At 35.4% G+C, this 13,583-nt stretch overlaps 1 protein-coding gene across 1 annotated transcript; it reads right to left on the bottom strand.

Annotated features, from left to right (window-relative positions):
* Positions 1-4,972: 4,972 nt before the first annotated feature.
* Positions 4,973-9,637, bottom strand: LOC142349011 (uncharacterized). The gene has a single exon (XM_075400410.1). It carries the CDS (start codon positions 9,496-9,498, stop codon positions 5,140-5,142), a length of 4,359 nt encoding a protein of 1,452 aa, XP_075256525.1. The 5' UTR covers positions 9,499-9,637; the 3' UTR covers positions 4,973-5,139.
* Between the last annotated feature and the right edge of the window lie 3,946 nt (positions 9,638-13,583).

The raw sequence follows: 13,583 nt of genomic DNA, 5'->3' as shown, positions 1-13,583 counted from the left end.
CAATAAGTGTGGGTTACATCTGGCAGGGTAATTTCAAATACTATTCGGTCTTGATTGTATCGAAGGATTTGCTATTGATCTATTAGAAATAGAAACTGAGAATAACTTCAAACGCAACAAACAAATGATATTTAAAGAAGAAGATAAATTATATCATGAAACTAATAACACTTGTCATATCTGCAGTAAAACATGTATTAAAAAATAAGAGATCATTGTCATGAAACTGGTTAATATAGAGGACCAGCATGTAGAATATGTAATCTGAGGTACAAACAACAAAAATTCATTTCTGTAATAATCCACAATGGCTCTGGCTATGACCTCAACCTACTATACAGTGAACTCTTTAAACAGAATAATGATAAAAGAAAAGTACATAACATACCACTAGCTGCTGGTAATTCTAAGATGTTTAGCATTGGTTGTTTTAAATTCTTAGATAGTTATAACTTCTTAGCTATGCCTCTAGATCCAATGGCAAAGATATATGGGCGTAAAACTAAAACATTATATCGATATGAATACTTTGGTTTAGATGACTACCAACAAGCTATAGGTAATCTAAAAAAATAAGACTTCAAATCCTCACTACATAATAAATTACCTACACAAGAAGAAGTAGATAACGTTAAAAATGAAAACAGTAATAAAACCGGTAGAGATCTAACTATAGAGTATTTACAGAACGATGTCAAAATATTATACTATTGCTTGAATGAATATGTTAAATTAAGCATGAAAGAATTCAAGCTCAATCCACTACATTACGTTAGTCTACCAGGTTATAATTTTGATTGTTGGGTAATGTCAAGCGTTGTTACATTAGATACATTGCAAGATAAACAAAAGTTAGATGATTTTGTTGGGGCAAACAGAGGTGGTATATTTGGAATAATGAGTGATAGATATATAAATAACAGTGATGGTAAGTCCATATGGTACATAGACGCAAACAACCTATACGGCTATGCAATGATGCAAAAGCTACCTTATAAGGACATCGAGTTTAATACTACTACTACTACTACTACTACTACTACTACTACTACTACTACTACTACTACTACTACTACTACTACTACTACTACTACTACTCTCTACTACTACTACTACTACTACTACTACTACTACTACTACTACTCTTGATTAGCGAACGGACTTCGTCCGTGGCAAGCCAAGCTGGTTCCTCGATATAATATAGAATACTCCAGATGATAGTGATCATGGTTACTGTATAGTTTGTGATATTGATTATACTGATTGTTGTCAAGATAGAACAGAGCAGCTAGCTTTAATGCCCATTAAGAGAAAGATCAATGATAATGAATTGGGATATCGAAAAAGAGAGAAAAATAAAACAAAAACAGAGAAATTAATCTTAGACCAAAACAACAAAACAGAATACATGGTTCATTATAGGATGTTAAAGTTCTATGTAAGGATGGGAGTAAAAGTAACAACAATACATAGAAAAATTAAATTTAAACAAGATTATATATGTAGAGATTATATACAAAATAATACAAATAAAAGAGCAACAGCTAAAACTGAAGCAGAGAAGGATGTAAGGAAATTAATGAACAACTCCCTATATGGAAGAATGTGCATGAATCTCCTACACTTCCTTCAGAGTAAGTTCTTACACGATGAAGAAAAGATAATGAAAAGTATAGTTAAACCAACATTTAAGAATATAACTATATATAGAGATTATAGTCAAATCGAATATATAGAGAAAAAAATAGAATATGATTTTCCAGTATATGTAGGTGTTACTATCTTAGAATTAAGTGAATTACACTTGTATGATGTATTCTATAATATTCTTCAACCATCTCTCAAAGATCTACAACTGGATTATATGGATACTGATAGTTTTGTATTAAGTTATACTGAAGGTAAAGTTAGTGACGAGCACATGGAGCTATCCAATCTGGATCCGCGAAGCGGCGGGTTCCCCGATCCACCAATAAAAACTAATAAAAAAGTTCCAGGCAAATTCAAACAATAATTAGGTAGTAAAATTATAGAAGAGTTTATAGCCCTGTCACCAAAGACATATAGTTTGGTTACCCGTGGGCAGAGCCAGTTCAAAGACTATCCTAAGAATACTAAAGAGAAAGGAACAAAGAATTGTAACAATGCTATACTTGAAGAATATTATAATGCACTACTGTATAACACAAAGTGAAGTGTAGATGAATGTAGAATACAAAAATTTTGTGATAACATGACAACAAAAAAACAAGTAAGATTAGTCTAAACACATTTGATGATAAGAGATTTTATGTAAATAATATTAAAAGCTATCCTCAAGATGAGAATCTATATCTATTCAAAAGAGAACTGGTTAATAAAATCTGCGAAGCAGGTTGGGGAAGGGCAAGCCTTGTTACACCAACCAAGGCCAAAGGCCCTTCTCTGATTAAGAATGCATCAGTGAAACTGCTTCGCAGATCATTAGATGGAGACAAAGATCTACTTATAAATAAAATTAAAGAGCTAATCATTAATGATGATAGAAAGTTAATTGAAGCCGCTATTAGATTATATAATGACCTTATAAAAAATGACTAGGCTAGATAAACTTATAGAATTAAATAAACTACAAAAACTAAACAGAAGAAAAAGACTAGAAGATAAATCAAAACCAACAAGAATATTATGGTGGAATAGAAGAGTTGTTTGATCCTTTAACTAAAACTTTAAATACAAACGCTGAAACAATCCAAGCTCTTCAAAACAAAACTTTGGCTGTGCAAGACAGTAACACTAATACGTTGAAGAGTCTAGGACACCATCAACAAAACAGCATTCTTGATGAACGGGCCGCCCTCTTAACACCCACACCCGATCCACACACAACAATAAAAGATGATAGAGGGCAAACTTTTGCCGTAGACATTGATATGATTGATATTTTATTACTAATGGGTAAACAAACAAATAAACAATTCCGATTAATATCAGTTGATCCAAATTTATACAAATTTAAAATAAATGATGTAGATGTATCTCTAGTCCCTGATGGTATAAAAATGAAAGGTAAAGTCTATGATTTTTCTAAGGGTTTTTTCTATATTTATTACTAATAAATATGTTACGGAAAGAGATATAAAAGGTAATGGAAACCAAAAAAAAACAATTTCTAAGGGATATTGGTTATAAACAAAGAGGAGATACTAAAAGTAATAGATCGAAAGTTATAAGAAGAATGTTTTCTAGTATCGGTGAACCCATTTCTCGTTTTATATCAATACCAACTTCCAGTGAAGATGAAATATATCGTCGTGATACTAGTGATTATGAACAAGGGATAGTAGAAGAAGAAGAAGAAACTGACTATGGGACTGATTATGAGACTGATAAACAAATAGAAGCTAGTGGTCTTAGCAAAGCTGACCAAAGAAGTTGCCACCACTATGCGGACCAAAATAATCAAGTAGAAAGACTAGAATTATTAATACTACGAACAAAAGCTGGTCATGATGGATTATATGACGAAATGCTAGATATATCTAAGCAACTATTTTATATGAATATTATTAACCAAGAGCAACTAGATAATTTTGTTTTTAACTATGGTAAATAATTAATGATGGAAAAACAACAACAACAACTATCGGGGAACGCGCTTCACGGATTAGCTAAAGAAGTATTCAGTCCTCAAATAACAAAGTTTAAGAGAAAGAAAGAAGAGAAAGAATTATACCATTATATAATTATTGTCTATATTGCACTTCTATTGTTAGATATGATGGAATGAATGCTCATGTTAAAAGACAACATCCAGATGTGGATATACCTAAAGGACTTACTAGAAATCTGCCAAATAATGGGGTAAGGGCAAGCAAGACCGAAGGTCTATATACTGATCCACAAAGTGGTTGGGGAACCAAGACCAAAGGTCCTTACACAAATCCTATTGTTACATTAAATGGAGAAAGATGTTCATGTAGATATTATAATTTTGTATCATTTCTTATTAATAATGGAATAAGTATAGAAAAAGTGAAAGAAAATATAAATTTATCGAAGAGTATAGATAATTTTAAAGAAAAAATATAGAAAAATAACAAAAAAAATAATAATTTAATAATAAATATTAAATAATTTTAAATTTTTTTTTTTAAAAAAGAGGGATTTCACTCTTTAAGTGCGTTAAATACTGATTTTGTACTAAAGCATCACTCCGATAGGGGCGATTTCGCTCTTAAAGAGTGATTCGCTCTGGAAAGAGGGATTTCGCCCTTATTTTGAAATTTGCTTTATTTTTTCAATAAATTATTAAATTTTGCTATTTTTTTGGGTTTTAGCTTAATTATGACTTGAACAAGTAATAAATAAAAACAAGGATCTTAATTTTATATGAATATTAGCAAAAATTTAAGTTTATAAAAGAGTTAAGCTGATTTTTTATTCGAGTTATCCACGAAGTGGTTACATCGATTTTCGCAAGTTGGTTTTACGTGCTTGTTACACGGTCTCACTAGTTTTATACTAGTATCTGGGATACGTCCACTGGAGTCAGTGGGGATAGAACCCGAACTATCCGTCTGATAATGGATAATTACCAGCTTAACACGACACTAGTGGTTTGCACTAATTGAGACAAGAAATGATAGATTTTGAGTGAATATGTATCGGCGAATTTGCAAACGAGATTATTATTATTTTCTAGAATTAAGCCATTTCATAATTTAATGGTAGATTTAGAATGAATATGTAGTGGTGGATAAAACAAGGATTCCGGCAATCAGTAAAATGTGGCCCGATTCGACATGCGCGATTAGCGTTAGGAGAAAGGGTCAAATTTTACTGATGGCTGGAATCCTTGTTTTATCCACTACTTTTATGTTAATTAATTAAAATTAATATAGCGTTATGCTGCTGTTTTGCTGACTAGTTGATAAGCTGGTGTCCTCAAGTTTTGAAGGATTCTGCTAAAATTACAAATAAGCTGTTACGAAGTCAATAAAAGTGGAATTTAATAAAAGTTTTCAGTTAGGCTTGCATTGAATGAATTTTTTTTTCAAAACTGAAAACAAGATTATGATTAGCACTGCCGATTAAGATTAGCAATAAAGAATTACGCGTCTGTTAAGTTTTCGACACTTCGTGAAATTCACTGTAATTTTAATTCTTCATTTCTGAATCCACTTTTTTCTTACTAGAGTCGTATCTATGAACTGGAGGTCTCAAATCTCGATTCAACATCAATGAATGATCTGAAATCGGCCGAGGGCTTAAAGGAATATTGTGTTCGAATTTGCTCACATTTTGGGCAACCGAATAAAATGGGTTAACTGTCGTGCTATTGTTGCTGCCATCGCTTGAATTGTCCTGACGCAAGTCTGAACGAAATTCCGAATCCGACAATTTCATGTTCAAGCTTTTTGAAGTTCGCATTCGGCCAAACGTGTATTCTTTCGTTTCTAAGTGGCAGTAGTCGATAGGTTCTAAGGTTTGTTTTGTTATTTTAGCTTTAGCGGTTGAGCCTTCGGCTTTTCGATTTTTAGTCAAACCCATTAAAGGTTCGTTTTCGGGTTCTTGGTTTTTCGACTCTTCGTTTTGTTGGTTTTCGTTCTGCCCAGCGTCTGTAAATTTAAGCTTTCGATGTCTAACTTCGGATTTGGCACTTGCAAGTCGAACTTTTTCTTCCTGGATTTCAATCAATTGAGGAGTTAATGGAACCGTGGGATCAACTTGATCGTCTTCTGACAAATTGGGTTCCATAATTGTCACCTGTTTTTTCTGACCACCACTTGAAACTCGATTTTTCGGTCCTAATTTCTGAGCGTCCACAAAACTGTCGTCTACTGATATTTTGTTTCTGGATTTTGATTTTGTGATGTTTGAAGTCCAGGCAATCGGTTCGGGTTTTTGGGGTTCAGAGTTGCAGTCGGAATCGTCGTAAACGCTCAATTCTCGAAGCTCGGTTTCTGTGTTTTCTTTGTTTCCGATTGTTGCTTTTCTATCGTATCGTTCGGTCGTAAAAGTGTGAGCGAAATTTTCAAGACGTTTGTTACGTGATTCACTTCTGGCTTCTTGCAGCATTCGGCTTTCGCTCCGTTTTACGACCGAAAAGTCCTCGAAATCCGAGGTTCTTTCACGTTGTCGGCGATCTTCGTTGGCGTTTCGCTGGTGACTCGCTTTCAAATAATTTATTCCCTCGTTTTTGGTTTTAATTTTAGCCATTTCGGTTTCTTTTACGGTGGGTTTTGGCCTCGTTTTTGAGTCGTCATTTGTCGTTTTTGCGAAAGTGTTTGAAGCGTCGGGTAAGTTTGGGTTTGAGTTAATGGTCCGCGATTCCGTTTTGTCATTCATTGCTGGTTCCAGCTCTCGTTGGGAACTTGCACCATTCAGTTTCAAATGGGTTGCAAATAACCCTTTTGTTTCATAACCCGGGTTCTGGTTAATGGACAAGGCCTCCGAGGTCAGACCTGTTGTAATTCCGTTCGTTGACATTAACCGTTCGGTCAATGAAAGCTGAGGCATTTCAGTTTGTCTAGGGTAAGCTAGGGTATTGTTAGGGATTGAACTGGTTTCAGTTAGGGTCCCCCCTCCTTGGGTAACTCTGGGTCTGGGCTGGAACGATGCAGCTGGAATTATACGATCTTTGGAACTTGTTGTGGAGTTGCTTATTTGTTTCACAATATTGTTGTTGCTTTTTCTAATTTGTTTGGGCAGCCAATGAAGTGAACTTTGCTCCTTGTAAGCTTTTTCCAAGTTTCGCGTTGCCTGATTATAAGAAGTACTAAGTAAATTCGGAGAACTTTGCTGTTGCATAGCGTTCATAACTTGTAGCGACTTTTTTCTAGATTTTAGCTGGTTAAATTCGCCGAAAGGAGCCAACATTGACTCGGCTCTTATCTTAGCTTCCCGTAATTTGTCTTGCTGTCGTTGCTGCGCGGCCGAGGTTTCTAAGACATGTTTGTGCGTTTGAGGCAAGGGTGTAAATTGAGTCGAAACGTCCCGTCGGGTAGTTCCTTTTTTGGTAAGACCGTTCGCTTCGAAAACCTCGACTTCGGCGAGTGCAGTTTGATGTTCGTTGCAAAGGTCTCCAAAGTCTACCAAACCCGCTGCACGAGACGGCCCTGAATCGGTTTCTCGTAAGTTCATCAGAGACTGATCTCGTTTTTGAGTCGTGTATCTCATTAGAGATTTCTTACTACTCGCGGATTCGTCGCGAAATTCTCGCTTCTGCTTCGATTCCGTGTCGTCCGCTAATTTTGGATTCCGTTGACGATTATCGGAATTCGATTCCTGGTATGTTTGTCTTGAAGTTTTCTCGTTTCCGGCTAGCATGTAGTTTTTGTTTGTTCTTAACGGTGTCGGGTTGTTGTCAACGTTTGCGAAGGTAGCGCGTCGGTACTTGTTAAGTTCCTTTTTAGTTTTGAGTCGTTTCACTGACGTTTTCAGGGATTGTTGAGCCATTTCCATAAGGTGAACTGGCAGACCATTGTCGTCGGAGCTGTCGGACCCACTTGTACTACTCTCGACTTCCGAATCCGAAACATCGTCCAGCATTTGAGCCAATTCCTTGTCGGATATTGTAGAAATATCTCGTTTGATTCCCTTTGCTTCCCACTTTTTCATAATCTCCCGTTTCAATTCCAACTCTAGTTCGGTCAGGACTTTTGCGTACTTGATAGGGTTGGGGTCTGAAAAGTCCAGCAACGTATCTAGGAGCTGGAACCCTAACAACTCGAGATCTCGGGTGTTGAAGTGGAACCCTTTCTTTTGCCCCAAAGTTGACCCACAGAAAGTTGATTCCATGGTATAACTATTGTTTATTCCCATGTTCCACATACAAATTCGCCCGCAACCCTCTTTGCTTTTTTGAACCCTGAATTTCGAGCTTTTGTAGCTAAACGCACTTTGGCTGTTCTTGGCTAACATGTACGGAAACACGCGTGACTTCAACCTTTGACCTGAAACTGACAACTTTTCACACCCGTACATGAAAACATTTTGTTTTCGACTATGTCCGTGTAAATCAACATACAAAACAACTCCAATTTCGTCGCGTAGTTTCTTAATCAGTTGTCTAGTGTACCAAATTGTAGGGTAGGCATCGCGAAGTACAGTTTTGTAGTTTCTGTTCAAGTCGCGACCCGCTAGCGAACATCTGTAGTTGCCGACAATAACCCCGTCCGGGTTCAACATCGGGACAATTTTGAAAATGAAGAACTCCCGAAGTAAGTTGGCATCGGGGGAATCGCTAAGGAGGTAATCAAGAACACCTTTCATCATCCAGCTGGCGTTCGATTCCCCGGGGTGGACCCGAGCCGTTATGACCACACTCTTTTTACCCCCCAAATTACCCCGCAAGGTGGGTTTTAAAGGCTGCCCTAACTCCGTTTTGACCGGGTTTGTCACCGTTAGAACATAAGCTATGTTTCCGCCTAATGTTTTGCATAAAATTCGCTGTTTGCAAATTTTGGACTTGTTGGAATCGTCGGCAATATCTTTGAGGTACTTTTGCAACATCGTGTAGGTGTAAGGGTAGCAATGGGCGAAATAGCATTTATCTTCTGGGGAATTTTCGAAAATGAAGGAAAAAGTTAGGGAATAAAACGGTCGATGGCAATCTGGTCTTTGAGTGTTGTTTCTGTAATATTTTATGTCAAATCCTTCGCGACGCCAGCCGATATTTTTAGTCTTGGCGTCAATTTCCGAATAAAAGCAAGGTTTCATACCACAATTATACAGACTATTACTTTTTATTAAATTCACAATTGTAAAGCGATAAGTGGCGCCGGGTTTCGCGTTTGAAACTTGAAAATAAAACCATTGTGTGTGTTTTTCGGTGTATAAATCGTACCTAAGCGACAGTTCGTATTCATAAGACCCGACTTTCAAAACTTCTTCTAAATTTGCAGACTCAAATCTGGACTCGAATTGTAAGTTATTAGCCGTTGCAGTTGCGGAATCGGAAAAATTGACGGGTCTAAGCATACTAGTTCCGTGAACAGTCGACCTCACGAAATAGTCAGTATAACTTGCGATATATTGGTACACCAAAATACCCCCTCGCTCTTCACCCTTTACCATTGGGCAGGGTTCGGCACCTGAGGGTTTATAAAGCGGCTCTGGTTGGTCCGGAACATAGTCAATATGGGTTACGGATTTGGGCAAAACTTGCATGTCGAAAGGGTACCTGGCTCCGACGTTTGACCCGACCATCAGGGCAAAAAGATTTCTGGGCTCTTTTAGTTTCTGAATTTGTTTTCCGTCTTTTAGTGTCATTTGAACTTGATTCGATTTTGTATCGTCGCCATTTTCATCGTTTTCAGTTTGTTCACCGCCTCGGAAGCCAACATCACGTGAATAGGTTTTGTCGTTTTCATTTTTTGCCGAATAATACCCGTAATGTTGTAAGTGTTTTTCCATAAAACTCTGGTAAGGATTCAAATCAAACTTTTTATGGAATTCGTGGTATTGTACGGTTTGGGAAAAATTACTGGAAGCCATTTTTGGCGTATTATACATTTCAACTTTGAAAACTAAAATTCTATTTAAGAACGCAGCGATTTTTAAAGCGACGTCAAAAAGTAAATATTTAGTTTTTGAATAGATGAGGTTTAATATGTGTTAGTTTTTGATAAAGAGTTTAATGAAAGCTAAGATACTGTTGTATAATAGCTCTCATTTTAATGATGGTCGTTTTTGTACATAACTCATTTTCACATGTTTATGTTCATTAGCTTGAGCAGTTCAGTGGTCATAAGAAGACGCTTTAAAATATGATATTTTTGAGTAAAACGTGCAAAAAAAGGTAACAAGCAATCAATGACCGTCCACTTTAATCAAAATTTGAAGTTTGAGAGGCTTTTCAGTTTCAAAAGTGCTAAAAAATCTATCAAAAATATTCATTTTTTGTTTAATTGTAATTTTTAAAATTATTGCCGTATTGTGATGATTCATATAGAGCGCAGAAAGCGACATTTTTCGTCTGCGCTAAAATGGGTTCTCAAAAATTTTCAGCGCTCTTCGAATTACTGCTAACTGCGTTCTAAGTTCGAGGTGTCAGACTAAATGGACCTCCTATCTGATGGAACACTATTCAAGTTCTCAAACAGGGTACTTTTGAGCTGAAAAAAACTGGATGCACACCATAACACCCAAAGCACTGAGAGAACAACCTTTTTTCCCGTTTTTGTTGTAAAATTTTTTTCCCATCATGTCAACCGGGAGCGACACATTTTACTACTCATTCTTGCTAAGTTTAGTAAAGTGGTGTAGGTGAATTTGACCTAAATACTTTTTTTCCAAAACCAAAATAATTATATGAGAAACTTTTAATTGAGTTACTTCTCAACAGATACAGATCCACAAAACTATTTAATTCACCTAATTATTTAGCTCAATAAAATTCTAGAGAACCTACTACTTATTGCGAATAAAAAATTAATGTCAATAAAGAGTTTTCATTCGATTGGTTTTATTGGCATGGGTAACCAGCAAAACGCGAAAATAAAAAATCTTCCCATCTTCGATCCCGCACTTTTTTGATTTATTGCAAAAGATGACAAGAGAAATCCCAAGTCAAGATTGAATAGCTATCTTGTAGGAATCTGTCAGATGCGGGCAGAAAAAAAGGATATATTCCAAAATGCGACAGAAAAATGATACTCCAGCAAGATTCTACAAGAGGACAGATAATCTTGTAGAATCTATTAGAAAAAAGATTATCTGGCATAACCTGCCAGAAGAATGCCTAAAAAAACCAACCATCGAACTCCTAGCTATTGGAAAATTCAGCCTGTACAGTGACCATTTGCTACCTGGAAATAAACTATTGAAAACAAAAGAAGTAAATGAGGCTCCAAATTTGATTGGATACCTACAAAATCAAACTGTAATAAGACTTAGAGTAAAAATGTTTACTATAACCTGCTATTTTCTTTATATTTTTTCCAAACTGCAACATTACTTAATGCTCGAGAAGGATTATTAGGGTAAATTTTTATCCTGAATTATATATAATGCATTTCATCGTTCACTTTAAATGCAGCAAAAGTTTGAAATGGAAGCAAATAACACAATCATTGATAAATAAATATTGACACTACGTTTTTAAAGACTTCGAACATAATAAACGTTCCTATTTGAGAGTTTAAGAGAACACTACTTTCAATATATTCAAAAAGGTATATCTGGCTAAATGGATTATTTTTTTCCGGAGCGGATGGAGTTAGGTTTTTTTTGGAATTCACCACTTTTCCAGTTTATGAATACATATTTTAAGTTCAGACGTTTTAAATGATTTTACCATTTCTGTTTTCATTTGGTGCTGAATAAAATTAGGAAGCCGTGTTAGACAATGAAAGTTTTATGTTTACATGATATGAGGCGGTTGAGACACTCGTCATTTGGTTATGTCTTCTATTATCTGTGACAACAATAATTTTGAAAACTTTTTGAGAATTTCCAAATGTCAATTTGAGTCGTTTTGGTTGTGGGTGTAATTTTCATTGTGCTTTACCCTAATTCAGTGAAAATTAACAAAGGAGTTGTAGTTTGTTGAAATTGGTTTTGATTACTTTATCAAATTACTTTTCAAAGAAAACTGAGTTTTTTTTGTTTTTTTTTTCGCGTAGATAGGATTAAGTGCTTTGTGACTATCAGAAGTTGGTGTCGCCCAAAACACGGATAGTCAAATTCTGAGTTTATTCATTTCGAGTTGCCATTCAAGACTTTTTTCGTTTTTTAATTCTTTCTCTTCCTCGATACATTTTACCATCAATTAATCTTTCACCAAGAACGCGATTGACATTTTTGGTGACATCTACTACTCAGCATTCAAACTCGTTATCAAGACGTCAGTTTCATTTGCTTTTGAATATCAATGACTTGCCTCGAGTAAAATGAAATCTGCACCTTTTTTTAGATCTAAAATTGAGAGTGCAAAGTTTCCTTGAAATTAAATCACGCAAGCTAGATACTTATAAGGCAATGTTAATCTAAGCGCATGGCTGTTTGAAATTTAATATGAAAAGTTTGGATTATGAAATCAGAAAATCGTTTTGTGTTGTTTGACGAATTTAGGCGTTTTTTATACTTTAGGTGTTTACGTGTTTACTTTAGGTGTGTACGTGATAAACTTGATTTTCGCTTCAAAAAATAGTATTAGCTTGATTTAATATCTTTCAACTGAATATTTTGTTTGATTATTTTTTACCTGTTTGCTCTCAACCTACCCTATCTAGCTACCCGGGTTGACTTGAATTAATTACAATAAAACGAACCATATATGGCCCACAAAAGTAAATTAAAATTTCCGTTTTATGATCTTGCTATGGTAACTAAGTTTTCATATATGTTCCGTTTTATGGATAATAAGTTTTCAAAGGAGAGAATTATTTTTCGCTCATATGGCAATACATGAATGAAACAGTGCGCCCTGCCATATATGACTCGTTTTATGAAAAATTTAATATGAAAAGTTTGGATTATGAAATCAGAAAATCGTTTTGTGCTGTTTGACGAATTTAGGCGTTTTTTATACTTTAGGTGTTTACGTGTTTACTTTAGGTGTTTACGTGATAAACTTGATTTTCGCTTCAAAAAATAGTATTAGCTTGATTTAATATCTTTCAACTGAATATTTTGTTTGGTTCCAGTTAGCTAAAAAGCGACAGCACTGCCATACAAGTCTCTACGTATTTGAGAGTTCATCCGGTTTTAAATTACAAAGCATGAATTGCTTTGTATCTTATTGAAAATTTTTTTAGTCTCTGTTTCAACTGGCGGAGAATTAAGCTAGAAATGGATCTGTTCTGACGACATTCACTAAGGCAAGAAATTATGTGTTCTCATAGGGTTTTTTTATTATTTTACTGTGTTAAAATATCACGTTACCTGGGGAGGAAGAGGAGGACGGGGTCGCATAAGCTTTATTCCACTAAGATATGGGCCTAAAGTGGATTAAATCCATTTTTTCATTTTGATCAAGCTCTTTACTCGAGTTATTTTACCTTTAGATTTCTAGCTGAATTTAAATGTAAATTGTTATTGCAAATTGCAAGGCTACTTGGAAAATGTTACGATTGCAATCAATTTTGTAATTTTTTATTACCTTGTTACAACCATCTGCTCTACAACGTGTTTGAAATGATCTGTGCGGTCCTTTCCAAAGAAATTCCAAGTAAATCGTTCGGCCAGTGGGGCGTTTATCATCAGAGAGTAAAAGTTGTTTTTCAGACAAGAAGCTTCGAAAGAAATTGATCATTCTTCGTCTGCTGGTTTCCAGATCCCCCCTATTTTTACCGTTTTCTGTCAACCTACCCACTCTCACTATCCAATTGTGCAACTGGGTTTATCAACTGGTGATGAATTTGGGTTTTGCAATACTGCGTTTTATGTTTTATGCTACTCTGACTATGAAGAAAATTAATTTTAAAGTTGCTCGCTCGTTCTGGGAAACAATTGAACGAATACTTGATTTTGCGTAATTCCAGTCAAAATACGTTCATTGTGTAAGACTGCTGCGAGTTTCTCGGAAGATAGGGGTCCTCAATATAACACGGATATCTTGTAAGAGGATTCCATAGGGACTGTCATCTTGAAAGACC

The sequence above is a fragment of the Convolutriloba macropyga genome, chromosome 11, assembly GCF_964194025.1.
Source record: "Convolutriloba macropyga chromosome 11, txConMacr16.3, whole genome shotgun sequence".
NCBI classification, from domain to species: Eukaryota; Metazoa; Xenacoelomorpha; order Acoela; family Convolutidae; genus Convolutriloba; species Convolutriloba macropyga.
This window is presented reverse-complemented; position numbering and strand designations above follow the sequence as displayed.

Bases quoted from the DNA above. Each gene is read 5' to 3' on its own strand.
- LOC142349011 (XM_075400410.1), bottom strand. From the start codon at position 9,498: ATGTATAATACGCCAAAAATGGCTTCCAGTAATTTTTCCCAAACCGTA.